The 17545-nt window shown below is 45.1% G+C and overlaps 1 protein-coding gene across 2 annotated transcripts in view; it reads right to left on the reverse strand.

Moving 5' to 3' along the window:
* Positions 1-17545, reverse strand: part of THADA (THADA armadillo repeat containing) — a 1178628-nt gene that overhangs the window by 997086 nt on the left and 163997 nt on the right. For both annotated transcript variants that reach the window (XM_082249837.1, XM_082249838.1), the window contains exon 20: positions 15707-15868. In XM_082249837.1, the coding sequence (XP_082105963.1) occupies positions 15707-15868 (162 nt within the window). The remainder of the gene's footprint in view (positions 1-15706; positions 15869-17545) is intronic.

Genomic DNA, 17545 nt, shown 5'->3' on the forward strand with positions numbered 1-17545 from the left:
GTAGGGTCGCTACAAACCAAGTTCCCCCCGAAACATAATAATCAAGGGAGGTCACCAACTGTGATCCCACAAGGGAACACCAGCTAAGGTCCACAAATGAACCACCCATGACAACCAGCAAAAAAGAAAACAAGGGGGTCAAAAGACCAACAGTGACTGTTTTGAGGGGCTGGGGGGAATGGAGAACCCTGGGGTCCGTCCATTCCAGGGAGGGACCAACGTCCACCCTGAAAGACCACCAGGGGAGAGAGGGGACACTACAGAAACAGGTGGGCTCAACTCCAGGCAGACCATTGCACAATCTTGGAATGGAGGTGCTGCGGGCCAGAGGCACGCTGTGACTCAGGCTGTGACCTGGTTGTGTGCGTCCTCGCGAGATGTTTAACTCTCCAACCAGCCCCTGTCAGGTGGGGCTATGTCACGGCAGACATAGCATGGACCTGAGGTCGGGTTGCACTCGCTGGCCGGACTGGGGAGACCATAAGGATCTAGAATAGCTAGTACGTCGCCCAGTCCAGCAGTGGATTGTAGTTCTCACATGAACAAAAAATAGAGGAAAAAAATCAGTTTAAAAAGGAAAAAATGCTAGGGACCAGAGAACTCAGCAAGGAACTAGGTCCTTACTCCTGACTAGGTAGAAAAATGCTTAAAGTGCGTGGAGCTTTCAAAAGACACCTCTCCCTAGCCCCTGTCCCTCCTAGCTCTGAAGAAGCTTGTATGATGAGTGAAACATGTCAGCGTTACGTCATGTCTGTGATGCCTTGACAGAGACCGTAGTCTCCAGACCAGCTTTCCATCCCCAAGTAATCCGGTATTCATGAAGGTGTGTGGATGCAGCAACCAAGGTGCATCTGAGGCTGTTTTCGGCTCAACCTTGTGTTAAGATCCATCCTGCTGGGGAGTAGTGAGATTATCACAGTCAGCTTTTAATTGCATACCTACCTGCATGCCACCCCCATTTAGCATCTCCAACACCTCCTTACTTGCACACCCATCCATACCCGCAGTCATCCACCACCCACCTGCTCCAGATCATCCCGTGTGCTGTCCTATACCGAGTGAAAGACACACCGTCCACACAGCAAGGAACCCTGTGTTATTGGGCTGAGGGTCTGATCCATTAGGTTTTCAAGGGATTAGAGCAAGTTTCCACACCCAACACTCACCTGATCTTGTCACCAAGCGTGCACGGCTTTGATCCTTCTGGATTGACTTTCCATTATTTTCCCAAGTAACCTGTTTTCGTAGACAGTGGGAATATCGTTTGTCTCCAAACACCGAATTGCCCTGTTTATCACTTAATATTCAATTACAGGTGTATGTCTGGATGGAAGCATGTCTGTGGTAACAACGTTGTCATTTTTAATTTTGGTTATCAATCATTGTACAAGTCTCAAAATACATACTTAGAATAGCGTGACCAAATGTCCCTGGTTTCCTGAGACAATCCCCGGGAAAAAAACTAATTTGGGGGTTTTTATCCCCAGTTAAAAGCATGTGTCCCTATTTTCTTTCAGCTTTATTAATGGCACCCCTAGCGAGGGTGGCTGCAGGGTGATCCACCTTGAAAACATTACTGTAATTGGTTTAAGATATTGACAATATCACATGTCAAAATGACGTTGTCTTCCTAATCTCTTTACTCTCGGCTTGTGCAGATTTTGTTGCGGGAGGGAAGGATATGGATTATTTGCTGCCTTCCCCTTGCTTGTTATGGTGGCCTGATGTGCACCCCTGGGCCTGCACTTATGCCCCAAAGTTGGCCAAGGTGTTTTAAAACCATACCCCCTTTAAGCCCCCCCACTGTTAGCACAATTTGGCCACAAACAATATTTAGAGAGATGTGCTTCACATACTGCTATTATCTGCACCCCCTGCTCCTGCCCATTCCAACCCCGAAAAAAGTGGACATGTTCAGTAAGGCTCACCGAATGTAATTTTGAATATCTGGTCATCTTAATTTAGAAAGAAACCAATTAAACTTAGTATTGCTTTGGAAGTGTGGGAGAAAACTGGAGTACCCAGTGGAAACCCACACAAGCAAAGGGTGCACATGCAAACACCATGCAGATAGTGACAAGACCAGGACTGGAACTGAGGACTCCAGTGCTGCAGGCAGAAGTGTTAACCACTAGGCCACTGTGCTGCCTGATCTTACCTATGATTCCTGTTCTGCTTCTTCTGAATTTGCCAATCTTAGCATTGTCTATTTATTTATTTTGTGCTTTCAATTAGTATTTTATAATAAAGACACTGCGACCAAAGCTGTATGCTGTATAGGTGGTTGGTATTGAATAGTTAATTAATCAGCAGCTTCCCAATATAAACCAATTCTGATTTTAGATCCAAGTTCTTCCTTGAAAAACAGTTTTACGAGATGTACGCGTAGGAATGATGGGGACCATTTAATTTCTCTGCACCTGAGATCCCAGGTAGCAGCCATCTCCAATCTCTCCGCTGTTTTTTACTTAAAGTGGAACTTTAGTTAGAAAATTAAGTCCTGCTAGATCACTTCAGGCTGGCCCATTTGCAGGTATAGCTATCAAAAAGTAATAAAGTCTTACCCTGCTCTGCACATGCTCAGTGGCTCTCTGTTTAGGCACTGTGCCGACTTTGTAGAGGCTGGTCTGTTGACAGCTTAAAGATTTACTGCTGCCCAAGGGCTCCGGGCTTCAGAAAAATGGCAGTCTCTGGCAAGAAGAATCAGGAGCAATGCTGGAGGCAATTTACAGCACACACTAAATTTTGGTAGCATTACTAATCACGTATTATTAATGTGGAATGTATGTCTTTAACTAAAGAACAGTTTCTATGGGTAAAAGTTCCACCTTGAGCAGATAATGTAAAAGGACACATGAGAATCCCTTATTTTGTAAAAACATTTCACAACCAGAGCCCTTAAGCAGACTGTGAGTCAGTCAATCGACCATTGTTCACTAACCTGTCACCACAATACACCCATTAGGTTTTGGTCATACGCAAGGCACTAATGCGCACAACAACCCTTACCACTTTTACAAGCCAACCTAAACACTAAAATACTGCTATAAGGTAACTAATTTGAACTTCAACACATTTTATATTGACTTTACACCCAATAATTTAAAACGGTTTAATTTTATGATCTCTTGCTGACCCCCCCTCACAGACCTCTTATAGGCAAGCATCATTCGACTATTGTCGTCATTCGACTATTCATTTCTATTGTCTCCTTCACACAGTTCTGTGCTCCCCACTCCAGCTAAACCCCTAAAATTCCGCTCTGCTGACTTTTTCCCCTCCCTTCAGCTGGTTCATTTCACACCACTTTTTTCCTGATCTTTTCACCCCATCCTTTCTGCCCTAAATTAACGCTGTTCATGCCTTTTCTGCCTACTACTTAAAGTGTATCTACTGTAAGCCCAAAATCAAAGATGGATGCTTAACCGCTTGCCGACTGCCGTCAGTAGATTTAATGCGGCAGTCAGCCCCTCACAGGCAAAGTGACGTTAATTAACGTCACTAGCCTGGGAGGGTCTGGGGAGCGAGGGCACGCTCCCGCTTCCGCGCGGTCACGGACCCCCCCCCCCCGCGCGTGTGACCGGCGGACCCGATGTCCGCCGGTCACTCGGCGATCGTCGGGGGAGAGGGAGAAAGTCAGGCGGCATGTGTAAACAAGCCACCTGTCATTCTCCTCGGTGTAAAAACACTGATCACACGGTTCTACTATGTAGAACCGTTGATCAGTGTCCTTACACCTCAAGCCACAGCCAATCACAGTAAGAATCACGCCCCTAGGGACACACACAGCCCCTCCCTCTCAAATAAAGTTAACCCCTTCACTACCAGTGTATTTTTACAGTAACAGTGCATATGTATAGCACTGATTACTGTAGAAATGTCACTGGTAACCCCAAAAGTGTCAAAAATGTCAGTCAAGGGTCTGATCTGTCCGCCGCAATGTCGCAGTACCGCAAAAAAAAAAAAAAAAAAAAATCGCAGATCGCCGCCATTACGCGTTAAAAAAAAAAAAACACCAAAAATGACAAAAATCTTTCCCTTTGTTCGTAAACGCGATAACTTTTGCACAAACCAGTAAAAATACGCTTTTTGCGATTTTTTTTACCAAACATATGTAGCATAAAACAAATTGGCCGAAAATGTTAAAAAATTTTGATTTTTACATTTTTTTTGGGGGGAATTTCATATAAAAAATGTGAAAAATATTGTTATTTTTGCAAAATTTACGCTCTTTTTTTGTTTATAGCGCAAAAAGTAAAAAGCGCACAGGTGATCAAATACCACCAAAAGAAAGCTCTGATTGTGGGAAAAAAAGGACGTCAAATTCATTTAGGTACAGCGTTGCACGACCGCGCAATTGTCCGTTAAAGTCACGCAGTGCCGAATCGCAAAATACCCCCTGGTCGTTTAGCAGCCAAATCCTCCGGGGCTTAAGTGGTTAAACACAAGCATTCCCTGCTCTAAGCTTTTTCGAAACAAGCCATCCCTGCTCATACTCAATGCAGGAAAAGGAAGTCACATCACACCAGAGGGGTTACTAATATTTGTGTTGATCATCCAGCCATGTTGATCATCCAGCCATGTAGATCCCTGCCCTAGAACCACTTCATAATGGGTTTCACTTAATAGGGCTAAGATGCAAACTATATATTGAAACGCATTAGTGGGGTGGTCCTAGGACAAGAGCGGTCTTAACATTTATTGTGTGGGACATTCACAAGCATAGAGGATATTAGTGATCCCTTCAGTGTACAGCGTGCAGTTTCCTTTTCCTCAAAAATCAAAGATGTACGGTAATATATTGCAGCTTATCAGTCCCTAAATGCATCTGCTGTATTCATTTTATTTTTATCCTTATTGTAACTTGGTAATCCTGCTAATAACACACTTCCTGTCCTAGGGTGGCTATAGTCACTCCTCCACTATCTATGGAGCAGCAGTGTTGTCACCCTAGGCTGCTCTCCTTACATAGGCTACAAACATGTCTTTCTCTCTTCATCTCCATTATGGGGTAATTTGTAGTTTGTAGGGAAGATAACATTGTTTGTGATTCCAGCTCAGCTCACAGGAAGCGACAAGGACACTGCATTTCTGGCAAAGTCAACAGGTGTTTTTTGCACTTGCTGAAAATGGTCCTAGCCTGAAAAATGAAAAACTGGAAAGCACATCAAAGGACTGGAAAGTTTCAATATATTACATCTTTGTTCTTAAAGTGATCGTAAAGTCTCTTTTTTTAAAAAATAAATAACAAACATGTTATACTTATGTACCTCCTCTCTGCAGTTGGTTTTGCACAAAGCAGCCCAGGTCCTCCACTTCTCAGATCCCTCTTTGCTCCTTCTATCCCCTCCCTGCTTACGAGTGCCCCCCACAGCAAGCAGCTTGCCATGGGGGCACCCAAGCCGAGCTGCAGCTCCGTGTGTCCATTCAGACATGGAGCTGCGGTTCAGCCTGTCCCCCCTCTCTCTCCTGATTATCTAACTGACTTTGATTGACAGCTGTGTGAGCCAATGGCACCGTATCTGTGTCTCAGCCAATCAGGAGAGAGAGTCCTAGGCGACCGAGGGACTTGTGGACATCGCTGGAAAAAGAAGGGGCTGGGGAGGCTGCTGTACACAGAAGGCTTTTTATCTCAGTGCAAAGAATGCATTAGGAAAAAACCTTCTGACTTTACAACTCCTTTAAGTTTAGCCATCCTTTAATGTGATACATCTCTGATCTAGAACAGGTATGACGAAAGCAATGCAGCGGAAAGAAAAATATATGCGAGGCAGACAACATTAAATCCTATCAGTCTGACATGAAACATGCTGACCTGTACCTGTACTTGTCTGCACTGTTTGATACAGCATGCATTATAAATGTACAGAACGTTGTACCCTGAACTATAAATATGGTGATTTGCCAACACAAATAACTCATGCTTACATACTAAGCATACTTTGTGTTCCATAACAGCTCAGATGCACCAGAGAATCATTATCCACTCGAATGGATCAATCCACGAGGCATAACACAGACGCAGAAACCTACAAACTGCTCACCCCTCAAAGGGGAAGAAGAAAAAAAAATCAAGATACATACATACACAACTACCATGATTATTGAATTATTAATTAACTATGAATTAAAATGTACAGTACACAATTACTTTCTTTCCAGTTCTCATTCAACAGAGGCCACACCCACTTCATTGACTACGCCCACTTTTGGTCATGCTCACATGTATCTGAGGCAGCTATGGTACCCCAGTAAAATCATTCAGTTCGAATCTAAAAATAAATGAGGCATTAATGTATTAATAACAAAAAACTCTACCAGTAATAACACTGCAGTTCATAAATGCAGAAATGCCTTTTTTTTTACATCTCACAAGAAAACCCCTGAAGGTAATGATTTGCATAGTTCCACCATCCTCTAGCCTTTCCTCCTTCACAAGCTGACAGCCTCTGCTGTCCTTCACTGTCCTCTTTCAGCTCATGTGTCTCTGCTGTCCTTCGCTGTCCTCTTTCAGCTCCTGTGTCTCTGCTGTCCTTCACTGTCCAATCTCAGCTCCTGTGTCTCTGCTGTCTTTCACTGTCCTATCTCAGCTCCCTGTCTCTGCTATCCTTCATTGTCCTATCTCAGCTCCTGTGTCTCTCCTGTCCTTCACTGTCCACTCTCCACTCCTGTGTCTCTGCTGTCCTTCACTGTCCGCTCTCAGCTCCTGTGTCTCTGCTTTCCTTCACTGTCCAATATCAGCTCCTGTGTCTCTCCTGTCCTTCACTGTCCACTCTCCACTCCTGTGTCTCTGCTGTCCTTTAGTGTCCACTCAGCTCCTGTGTCTCTGCTGTCCTTCACTGTCCAATCTCCGCTCCTGTGTGTCTGCTGTCCTTCACTGTCCAATCTCAGCTCCTGTGTCTTTGCTGTCCTTCACTGTCCAATCTCAGCTCCTGTGTCCCTGCTGTCCTTCACTGTCCAATCTCAGCTCCTGTGTCTCTGCTGTCCTTCACTGTCCAATCTCAGCTCCTGTATCTCTGCTATCCTTCACTGTCTAATCTCCGCCCCTATGTCTCTGCTTTCCTTCACTGTCCAATCTCAGCTCCTGTGTCTTTGCTGTCCTTCACTGTACAATCTCAGCTTCTGGTCTCTGCTGTCTTTCACTGTCCTATCTCAGCTCCTTGTCTCTGCTATCCTTCATTGTCCAATCTCCGCTCCTGTGTCTTTGCTGTCCTTCACTGTCCAATCTCAGCTTCTGGTCTCTGCTGTCTTTCACTGTCCAATCTCAGCTCCTGTGTCTCTGCTGTCCTTCACTGTCCAATCTTAGCTCCTGTGTCTTTGCTGTCCTTCACTGTCCAATCTTAGCTCCTGTGTCTTTGCTGTCCTTCACTGTCCAATCTCAGCTCCTGTATCTCTGCTATCCTTCACTGTCCTATCTCAGCTCCTGTGTCTCTGCTGTCCTTCACTGTCCTATCTCAGCTCCTGTGTCTCTGCTGTCCTTCGCTGTCCACTCTCAGCTCCTGTGTCACTGCTATCCTTCACTGTCCAAACTCCGCTCCTGTGTCTCTGCTGTCCTTCACTGTCCAATCTCAGCTCCTGTGTCTCTGCTGTCCTTCACTGTCCAATCTCAGCTCATGTGTCTCTGCTGTCCTTCACTGTCTAATCTCAGCTCCTGTATCTCTGCTGTCCTTTGCTGTTCAATCTCAGCTCCTGTGTCTCTGCTGTCCTTCACTGTCCAATCTCCGCCCCTGTGTCTCTGCTGTCCTTCAGTGTCCGCTCTCAGCTCCTGCGTCTCTGCTGTCCTTCACTGACCAATCTCAGCTCCTGTGTCTCTGATGTCCTTCACTGTCCAATCTCAGCTCCTGTGTCTCTGCTGTCCTTCACTGTCCAATCTCAGCTTCTGTGTCTCTGCTGTCCTTCACTGTCTAATCTCAGCTCCTGTATCTCTGCTGTCCTTCGCTGTGCAATCTCAGCTCCTGTGTCTCTGCTGTCCTTCACTGTCCAATCTCCGCCCCTGTGTCTCTGCTGTCCTTCACTGTCCAATCTCAGCTCCTGTGTCTTTGCTGTCCTTCACTGTCCAATCTCAGCTCCTGTGTCTCTGCTGTCCTTCACTGTCCAATCTCAGCTCCTGTGTCTCTGCTGTCCTTCACTGTCCAATCTCAGCTCCTGTGTCTCTGCTGTCCTTCACTGTCCAATCTCAGCTCCTGTGTCTCTGCTGTCCTTCACTGTCCAATCTCCGCTCCTGTGTCTCTGCTGTCCTTCACTGTCCAATCTCAGCTTCTTGTCTCTGCTGCCTTTCACTGTCCTATCTCAGCTCCTTGTCTCTGCTATCCTTCATTGTCCTATCTCAGCTTCTGTGTCTCTGCTGACTTTCCCTGTCCTACCTCAGCTGCTGTGTCTCTGCTGTCCTTCACTATTCACTCTCCACTCCTGTGTCTTTGCTGACCTTCAGTGTCCGCTCTCTGCTCCGGTGTCTCTGCTGTCCTTCACTGTCCAATCTCAGCTCCTGTGTCTCTGCTGTCCTTCACTGTCTAATCTCAGCTCCTGTATCTCTGCTATCCTTCACTGTCTAATCTCAGCTCCTGCATCTCTGCTATCCTTCACTGTCCAATCTCAGATCCTGTGTCTCTGCTGTCCTTCACTGTCCAATCTCAGCTCCTGTGTCTCTGCTGTCCTTCACTGTCCAATCTCAGCTCCTGTGTCTCTGCTGTCCTTCACTGTCCTCTCTCTGCTCCTGTGTCTCTGCTATCCTTCATTGTCCTATCTCAGCTCCTGTTTATCTGCTGTCCTCACTGTCCCTTCTTAGCGCCTGTATCTCTGCTATCCTTCACTGTCCAATCTCAGCTCCTGTGTCTCTGCTGTCCTTCACTGTCCAATCTCAGCTCCTGTGTCTCTGCTGTCCTTCACTGTCCTATCTCAGCGCCTGTGTCTCTGCTGTCCTTCACTGTCCTATCTCAGCTCCTGTGTCTCTGCTGTCCTTCACTGTCCTATCTCAGCTCCTGTGTCTCTCCTGTACCGCATTGTCGCCTCTCTGCTTCTGAGTTTCTACTGTTTCTCACTGTCCATTTTCAGTTCTGGCACTTCTGCTATGCCTCAGTTCCTCCTCCCTGCTGTCCCTCACTGTCCTCTCTCAGTTCCTGTGTCTCTGCATCCCTCACTTTCCACTCTCAGCTCCTGTACCCCAGCTGTCCCTCTCTGTCTCCTATCAGTTCCCCCACATCTATTATCCCTTCTAGGGATGTATGCTTGTATGCAATGTATGCTTTTAGGTAAAAAAAAAATTCTGGGTGTTCGCCCTCCCCAAATACTTACCCAAGCCCCATCTGGATCCAGCAATGTTTATGAGAGCAGTGGCTCCCCAAGGTCTCTCTCTCCTCATTGGTGATACACCAGCAGAAGCCATTGGCAGTCACAATCGCAGCCAGTGAGCCAATGAGGAGAGAGCAGGGGGCAGAGCTGAGCTGCACTCTGAGTATAAATGGACAACGTCCATTCACAGAAGGATGCCTGCTCGAGCACCCTCATAGCTGGAGGCTTGCTATTGGTGGCATTCCACAGGGGGAAGGAGCCAGGAGGAGGAGCCCCCATAGCTGGATGTTTACTATTGGTGGCATTCTGGGGGGGGGAGGAGCCAGGAGGAGGAGCCCCCATAGCTGGAGGCTTGCTATTGGTGGCATTCGGCAGGAGGGAGGAGTCAGGATCATTGGTGGGAGATCCAAAAATAAGCGGATCGGGGCAGCTCTGTGCAAAACCATTGCACAGAGCAAGCAAGTATAACATGTTTGTTGTTTTAAAAAAAAAAAAATCTTGCCTTTAGAAACACTTTAAGTTTACAGGACAGAGACACGCTTAGCTGGAAACAGAAAGCGGCAGAGGTTTCAGGCTGCAGGACTATACTCTTTGCTAATCATTTTCAACTAAAGAGCAGTAAAAAAAAAAATTATAAAACCAAAAACTGACTTGTATTTGCTTTCTCTGTTTTAAAAGCATCCTATTGATCTAAATCTGAAGAGATGCTATAAGACTGCTCATAGCTGTGAATCTGCCTCAAACACCTCTGCTATTAACAATACCGATAAAAAGTTGTTGAAGGACATGCCTACAGCCACTTTAGAAACAAAAGAACGGATGAATAACAAATAAAAAAGGAAAATTTCAAAAGGTTTTCAACAATAAAATAAAAAAAATTCCCAAAAAGCCTATAAAAAACAAACAAATAGCACATCCTTTAGAGCCGGATCACATATGCGATGACAGACATCGCATGTGATTCAGGGCGCACTGCTTTGCAACTTACATGCGATGTTTGTGTGATGCAAATTCAGCCCATACAGATTGTATGGCTGAATTTGCATCGCATTCAGACACAACTAGCACAGGACCCTTTTTTGGGTCCGCACCAGAATCGGATCGCATGGGTGTTCACCACGTTTTTGTTTTTTTTTAAATTAAAATAATTACAGTGCCATCATCCATATACAGAAATAGAGGAGATCATGTAAATTAAACAGTGTGTGTTTAGTGTCACTTTAAGTACCCATATGATAGCTAGGTCCTTGGGACCCTAGGGCAAACAAATAAGGCCTGGTTCACATCTATGCATTTTGATTTGTTTCTGCAGGGCTTTTTGCCCACGTGTTTTCTGCCCACGCGTTTTTTATGCTTTTTTTGGGGGGGCAATTTGTTGTTGGCCAGATTAAGAAAATGCAAAAACGCTCTACATGCTTTTCTGCAGCTTTTCCTTTGAAGTCTATTGAACCAAAAACATACCATTTTGCTTATTAAAAATTCCCTGACCCTTTCCAAAAGTGCAGTGGCTGAAAAAAGCACACATGTGAATGTGCCCCATAGGAAACTATATTAAATGGACTGTAGTGAGTTTCTGTAAAAAGCACTAAAAAAAACACATAGGTGTGAACCAGGTCTAAGCCAGCTGCAGGGCTTTTCAAGTTGCAAACGCATTGCAATGTTTTTCTTTTCCAAATGAAACAAAATTGCAGCTTTTATAAAAAATCTATAGGGTCGCTTTCCAACGAGGCAGAATCCATCCAAGTGGGCCTGCCTGCTCAGCGAGAGATGTCTCTGCTGATCCCCACTGAGCAGGTGGATGACAGGTCTGTGTCCGCTCCGCTATACAGAGCGGTCTTGGACACAGCCCATTGTTCTCTATGGGGCGGTCAGATGGAAATGGACTACCTGTCGATTACTATATGATTGTCATCTGATCCCCCGGAAGGATGGAGAACATATCCCATCCGTCTGTTTTTAGCAGATCAGATCAGATGCTGGCAGGTGAAAGTGGACACGTGTCCGCTCTGACATCCGCCGCCACATAGAGAACAATGAGTGGTCCGATCGATCCGCTGGTGTGAAAGGGACCTAACCCCACACACATACGTCACTTTGTAAAGTGGAAAGTGTTTTTCCTTTAATAAATGAACTTAAAGAAAACTTTTGCAGCCAACACATCTGAGGACTGATAAGCTGCAATATATTTTATATTAAACACAAAAGCATACATTTATTATATTACAGCTTACCAATTCTTCGTTTTCTACTTTAGGCTTTTTTTTTCCCTGTTGATCCCGCCAGTAAATCATATTTTTTAACAGAACAGGCTGTCCTGCAGATGTAGCAGTTAGAGGGCTGAGATACACCATTTACCACTGACAGGGGTGCTTTTAATGATCAGCTTTTACTTCTTTATGTAAAACCTTTATCCCAAAAGGCAAAAAAAAAAAAAAAAACGGAATATAAAGTGTTAGCTGGAGTTTGGCTTAAATTTGTTAGTGTATCCAAATCTGCTAGTACAGCAGTAGGATGGTCCTCATCAGCATTGCCCATCCATCTTCCTCAGGCCTATTCTCTATTCACCTGCCTTGTTTGGCTCCTGACAGTATAGCTAGCACCCCATTGTCCTTATTGCCCCTATGATGCACGTATTCTCCGGGGGCCTAATTATCTATTCATACCTCATTTTAAGTATGGGCGTGGGCTTTGTACTCTGTACGGTCATCACCCAGTCCCAGGTCACTGTTACGGCTCTGTTCACAGCAAATTGCGGGATGCCCTCGCAATTCCCGTCAATTCCAATTGCACCCCAAATGTGGCGCTATTTTTCCGCGATTGTCTACCAACGAATCGCAGTAAAATTGTGCAAACAGAATTGGGGGGACGCCCGTTGCACCATTTTACCGATTCTGTTTGCGTGATTTTACCGTGATTCGTCGGACGACAATCGCAGCAAAATTGCGCCGCGTTTGGGGTGTAAATGGAAGGGACGGCAATTGCATGGGCGTCCCGCAATTTGTCGTGATTTGGGATCCGCAACACCAAGATGTGAATGGAGCCTTAATGTTTGTTTGATTTGTTTAATATTGTAATTCTTTTTTCACGTTTTATTTACCCCCCTGAAAGCAACAGGACTCCAAACTCAGATTGGTCGCAGATTTCCCAAATGTTATTAAATTGTGGAAAAGCATCATGTACAGTAGCAGTTAGGCATTCCATTCTCCGGATTTCAGCTATGAGCTGAAGAAATCGAGACAGAGGGAGGTACGGTTGACCACCAACATAGTGGAATAGCTTTCTTGGCGGCCAAAAGAATGTAGGAAGTCAGTGGCTTAACAGGCTTTGCAATACCGCAGAAAGAAAGACCCAATAAATAATAAACAAGATCAAGCGGTAGAGACAGACCCAACACCTTCTGGAGTAACATCATCACCTTGGTCCAAAAAGGGCGTATTTGGGGACAAAGCCAAAAGATATGGAAAAGTGACCCTACTTCAACACCACAGAGCGAACACATGGCTGAGCAGGAGGGGTCCTGATGGTGTGATGACCTCCTGCTCAGCCATACCAAAACATCAACATTTTTAGAGTGGTCTCTCTCTGCACCACGCATTTAGAAGATTAAAGGCTCCTTTCACACGTGTGCGACTTGTCTTGCCATTTGGGACGGCAAGGTCGCATGACAAGTTGTACCCCATGATTTCCAAAGAGTACCATTCATATCTGTGCGACTTCAAAGTAGTCCCTGCACTACTTCGTTTCGACTTTGATGCAACTTGAAGTCCATAGACCTCAAAATTACACAGGCATTGCTTCTCAAGTCGCGTCAAAGCCGTGTGACTTTCAGGTCGTACACAAGTGTGAAAGGGGCCTAAAAGCTCAAGTCCAGATCTTATCTCACATCTGCAGAGAAATCGGTCTTTGTAATAGGTGAGCCCATTTACGCATATACACTGAACAAGACTATAAATGCAACACTTTTGTTTTTGCCCCCATTTTTCATGAGTTGAACTCAAAGATCTAAGAAGACTTTTTCTATGTACACAAAAGGCCGATTTCTCTCAAATATCGTTCAGAAATCTGTCTAAATCTGTGTTAGTGAGGCACTTCTCCATTGCCGAGATAATCCATCCACCTCACAGGTGTGGCCGACCTGATCAACTGCGTGAGGCAAATGGTGGTCACACCAGATACTGATTGGTTTTCCGAAACCCCCCCTGGACCCTCCTAATACAATAAAACTGCACATTTTAGAGTGGCCTTTCAAGATGCTTATCAGACTCAAGTGACATATCAAGATGCTTATTAGACAGCATGATTATTGCACAGGTGTGCCTTAGGCTGGCCACAATAAAAGGCCACTCTAAAATGTGCAGTTTTATCACACAGCACAATGCCACAGATGTCGCAAGTTTTGAGGGAGGGTGCAATTGGCATGCTGACTGCAGGAATGTCCACCAGAGCTGTTGACCGTGAATTGAATGTTCATTTCTCTACCATAAACTGTCTCCAAAGGCAGTTCAGAGAATTCGGCAGTACATCCAACCGGCCTCACAACCACAAACCACGTGTAACCACACCAGCCCAGGACCTCCACATCCAGCATCTTCACCTCCAAGATCCTCTGAGACCAGCCACCCGGACAGCTGCTGCAACCATCGGTTTGCCTAACCAAAGAATTTCTGCACAAACTGTCAGAAACCGTCTCAGGGAAGGTCATCTGTATGCACAATGTCCTCATCAGGGGTTCCACCTGACTGCAGTTCGTCGTCATAACCGACTTGAGTGGGCAAATGCTCACATCCCATGGCGTCTGTCACTTTGGAGAGTTTTTCTCTTCACGGATGAATCCTAAGTTCTCTTAGATCTTTGAAATCAGCTCATGAAAAATGGGGGCAAAAACAAGTGTTGCATTTAAAATTTTGTTCAGTATAGGAGTGGGTATCCACTGTAAGAGGAGTAGCTTTGTGAAGGATGCTTGTGCTCATTTTTTATTGTACTTTGATTTTTGTTGTTGTCCTTAGTGGATGTTTTTTTTTTTGCATCTTGTATAAACCTTTAGGCTCCTTTCACACAGTAAGTCCGTCAAACGGACTCCGCTTTTCTCAGCGGGGGATCGATCTGCCGATCCCCCGCTGAGCAGGAGAATGACAGCTGTTCTCCGCGCTGTGTGTGGAGACACAGCTGTCACAGCCCCATAGATCTCTATGGGGGAATCAGATGAGAACGGATCCACTGGACGGATGGAAAATAGGGTTTCCATCCATCCAGATTTGACGGATCGGATCGGGTGTCAGCGAACATGTCTCCGCTGACATCCGATGACCCATAGAGATGCATGGGGGGACCGTTCAGATCCGCCAAAAAAACGGACAGCCTGATCTGAACGGTCCGCCTGTGTGAAAGGGGCCTTAATAAAAACTCAGATGGAACATAAATCTGCTAGTACATCCAACACTACCCCCCCCCCCCCCCCCCCCCACCGACCGGCAATGCTGTCATTCAAAGGTGCCCCCTGTGCTCCTTCACCCAGAGTGGGAGCATTCTAATACAGGAGCTGTGTTACTGACCAAATCATCATGTGAAAACAGAAAAAAAAAAAGCCTTAATAAGGAAAATGAATGCAGCCACCACATCTAATGATTGGTAGGCTGCAATATATTAAATTTTTGGTTTTGGGTTCAATACCACTCTAAATTTTCACCTTTGTTTTAGATACACATTTAAATGGAGGACTAGAATATAGTAAGCACCCAAGGTCAGAGGGCTCACTGGCAGCACAGAATGGGAATTGTAGCCATAATAAAAAGGTACCTGTAGGATCTTCTCTGCATCTTTGTGCGATTTAGGGGAATGCAATAGGTTCCCTTTAAGGCTTCACTAACGCATGAGAATATTTACTAAAAAGGAGTGTGGGAGCCCTATTCCATGAAACTGCCATGTTCCCATGTATGCAGGTGTATCCAGTCAATCCTCATTATTCACATCATAGGGCAGATCGGCGCCGCATATATTTTCATATAGCTTTAAACAGTGGCTCGATACAAAGCAAGCCAGCAGTCCCATGCTGCTAAATCTTTAATGGCAAAGAAAAAGGAATTCCTTAACTTGTCGGCACTACTTAAGGCCACAGAGTTTGATCAAAGCCTGGTGAGCCCACAAGGAAAATGTAAAATGACAGGGGGGCATTAAACGCTAAAAGCCTGTTGTTTGTTTACAGCGAGCCCAGAACCAAATCTGGAACATGTGATGGCAGGACTGGTGTTCTAGAATGCTTCTGGTCCCAAATTCTGGCAGAATCTGGGCCAGCTGTAAACTGTACAGAACAATTAATATTTTCGGTTCATCAGCGCACTTTTTGTTAGGCCAGTTTTCAGCAGTCCATCAACATAGCTGACTAATCAGGTTTTTAATTGCTTTAATGACATGTCATTACCTTTCATTTCTGCACAGAGGGTATTGGACGGTACACGGTCTTCGGGGAGGGCCTGGGAATGTAGGTCATAGTCTTTCTGTAATATTCTTGGCTGCGTGAAGTAATCATTTGTGTCCCGTGGTTTGATCTCACTCATTATCATGTGCAACTGAGCCGCGGCTTCTGCGAGAGACAATGAGCACAGTCAGTGGGGAACAGTGAACCGCAAACAGCTTTGTCTCCCAGAGTTCATCACTGTGCCCTGACTGTTTTAGGTAACAAGACCCAAAACGTCTGAAGGCACGGCGGTTGTGCCGTTTGGCACAAAGGAGCAGACACAAAATAGTCTCATACAGATCAACTGTTAACAGCTATGGAAATAAAAGGTCATGAGACAAAATGCATTAAAAGAGAAGTACATTAAAGAAGAGTAAAGCAACAAGCATTGCTCAAAACACAAAGAGAAAATTGGGATATTCACAAATTGTTGGCACATATTTAAAAAAAAAAAAATCACTTTTTTTTTTACATATAAAAAAAGAAATGAGGACAATGGGTGAGTGTTACAGTTTTCCATTTTGAATCCTAAACTACCCTGAAATCCTTTCTCCTTTGTAGGCACAGAGCTTCTGTCCCCCTAAACCCTCTATCGGGGGTGATTCTTAGACATTTTGTCAAAGTTTAGAGATGTGCCATCAACACCAGTATAACCAGTGTTAATTTTTTTACGGCAACTTTCAATGTAGTTTTAGTCCTAGTTTTTTTACTAAAATGTCATTTTTAGTTTTAGTCGTATTTTAGTCAACTAAAATCTCCAGTACATTTTAGTCGCCTAAAATGGAATGGGTTTAGTTAAATTGTAATGCATTATTTAAGCATTTCTCCAAACTGCAACCCTTTGCTTGCCTTTATCGGGCCCTTGGGGCATTATTCCTCATACCAACACCAGCAATAGGGACATAATTCTTGCCACAGACACCAACAATGGAGGACTTTTCCTCCCATAGATACCAGTGATGGGCACCCTTTCACCCATTGACACCAATGATGGAGGAACTATTCCTCCCACTGACACCAATGATGGGGGAACTATACCTCCCACTGACACCAATGATGGGGGAACTATTCCTCCCACTGACACCAATGATGGGGGAACTATTCCTCCCACTGACACCAATGATGGGGGAACTATTCCTCCCACTGACACCAATGATGGGGGAACTATTCCTCCCACTGACACCAATGATGGGGGAACTATTCCTCCCACTGACACCAATGATGGGGCACTATTCCTCCCACTGACACCAATGATGAGGCACTATTCTTCCCACTGCCATCAATGATGGGGCACTATTCCTCCCACTGACATCAATGGTGGGGCACTTTTCCTCCCACTGATATCAACGATGGGGCACTTTTCCTCCCACTGATATCAACGATGGGGCACTATTCCTCCCACTGACACCAACGATGGGGCACTATTCCTCCCACTGACACCAATGATGGGGCACTATTCCTCCCACTGACACCAACTACTATGGGGCACTATTCCTCCCACTGACACCAACGATGCATAAAAGATTTGGCATTGTTTACTCCTCTTGTTACCAGAATATTTCCTACTCCCACTGGTCATAGTCCGCCTCCCCTAAAGTCTGAAGTACAGTAAACTGGCTGTAATACACACAGTCCATACACACAAAAGGGGGAGAAGCACGCTGTCCAGGATAGAAACTGTATCCACCAGTCACGGCATCTCCGGTCATCACCTAAACATGCAATCCAACACAAACAGGGACCGGGAGCTGTTTTATATATATATTATATATACACACACTTTATTACCAAAAGTAATGGGAT

The sequence above is a fragment of the Pelophylax lessonae genome, assembly GCF_965119305.1.
Source record: "Pelophylax lessonae genome assembly, chromosome: 3".
NCBI classification, from domain to species: domain Eukaryota; kingdom Metazoa; phylum Chordata; class Amphibia; order Anura; family Ranidae; genus Pelophylax; species Pelophylax lessonae.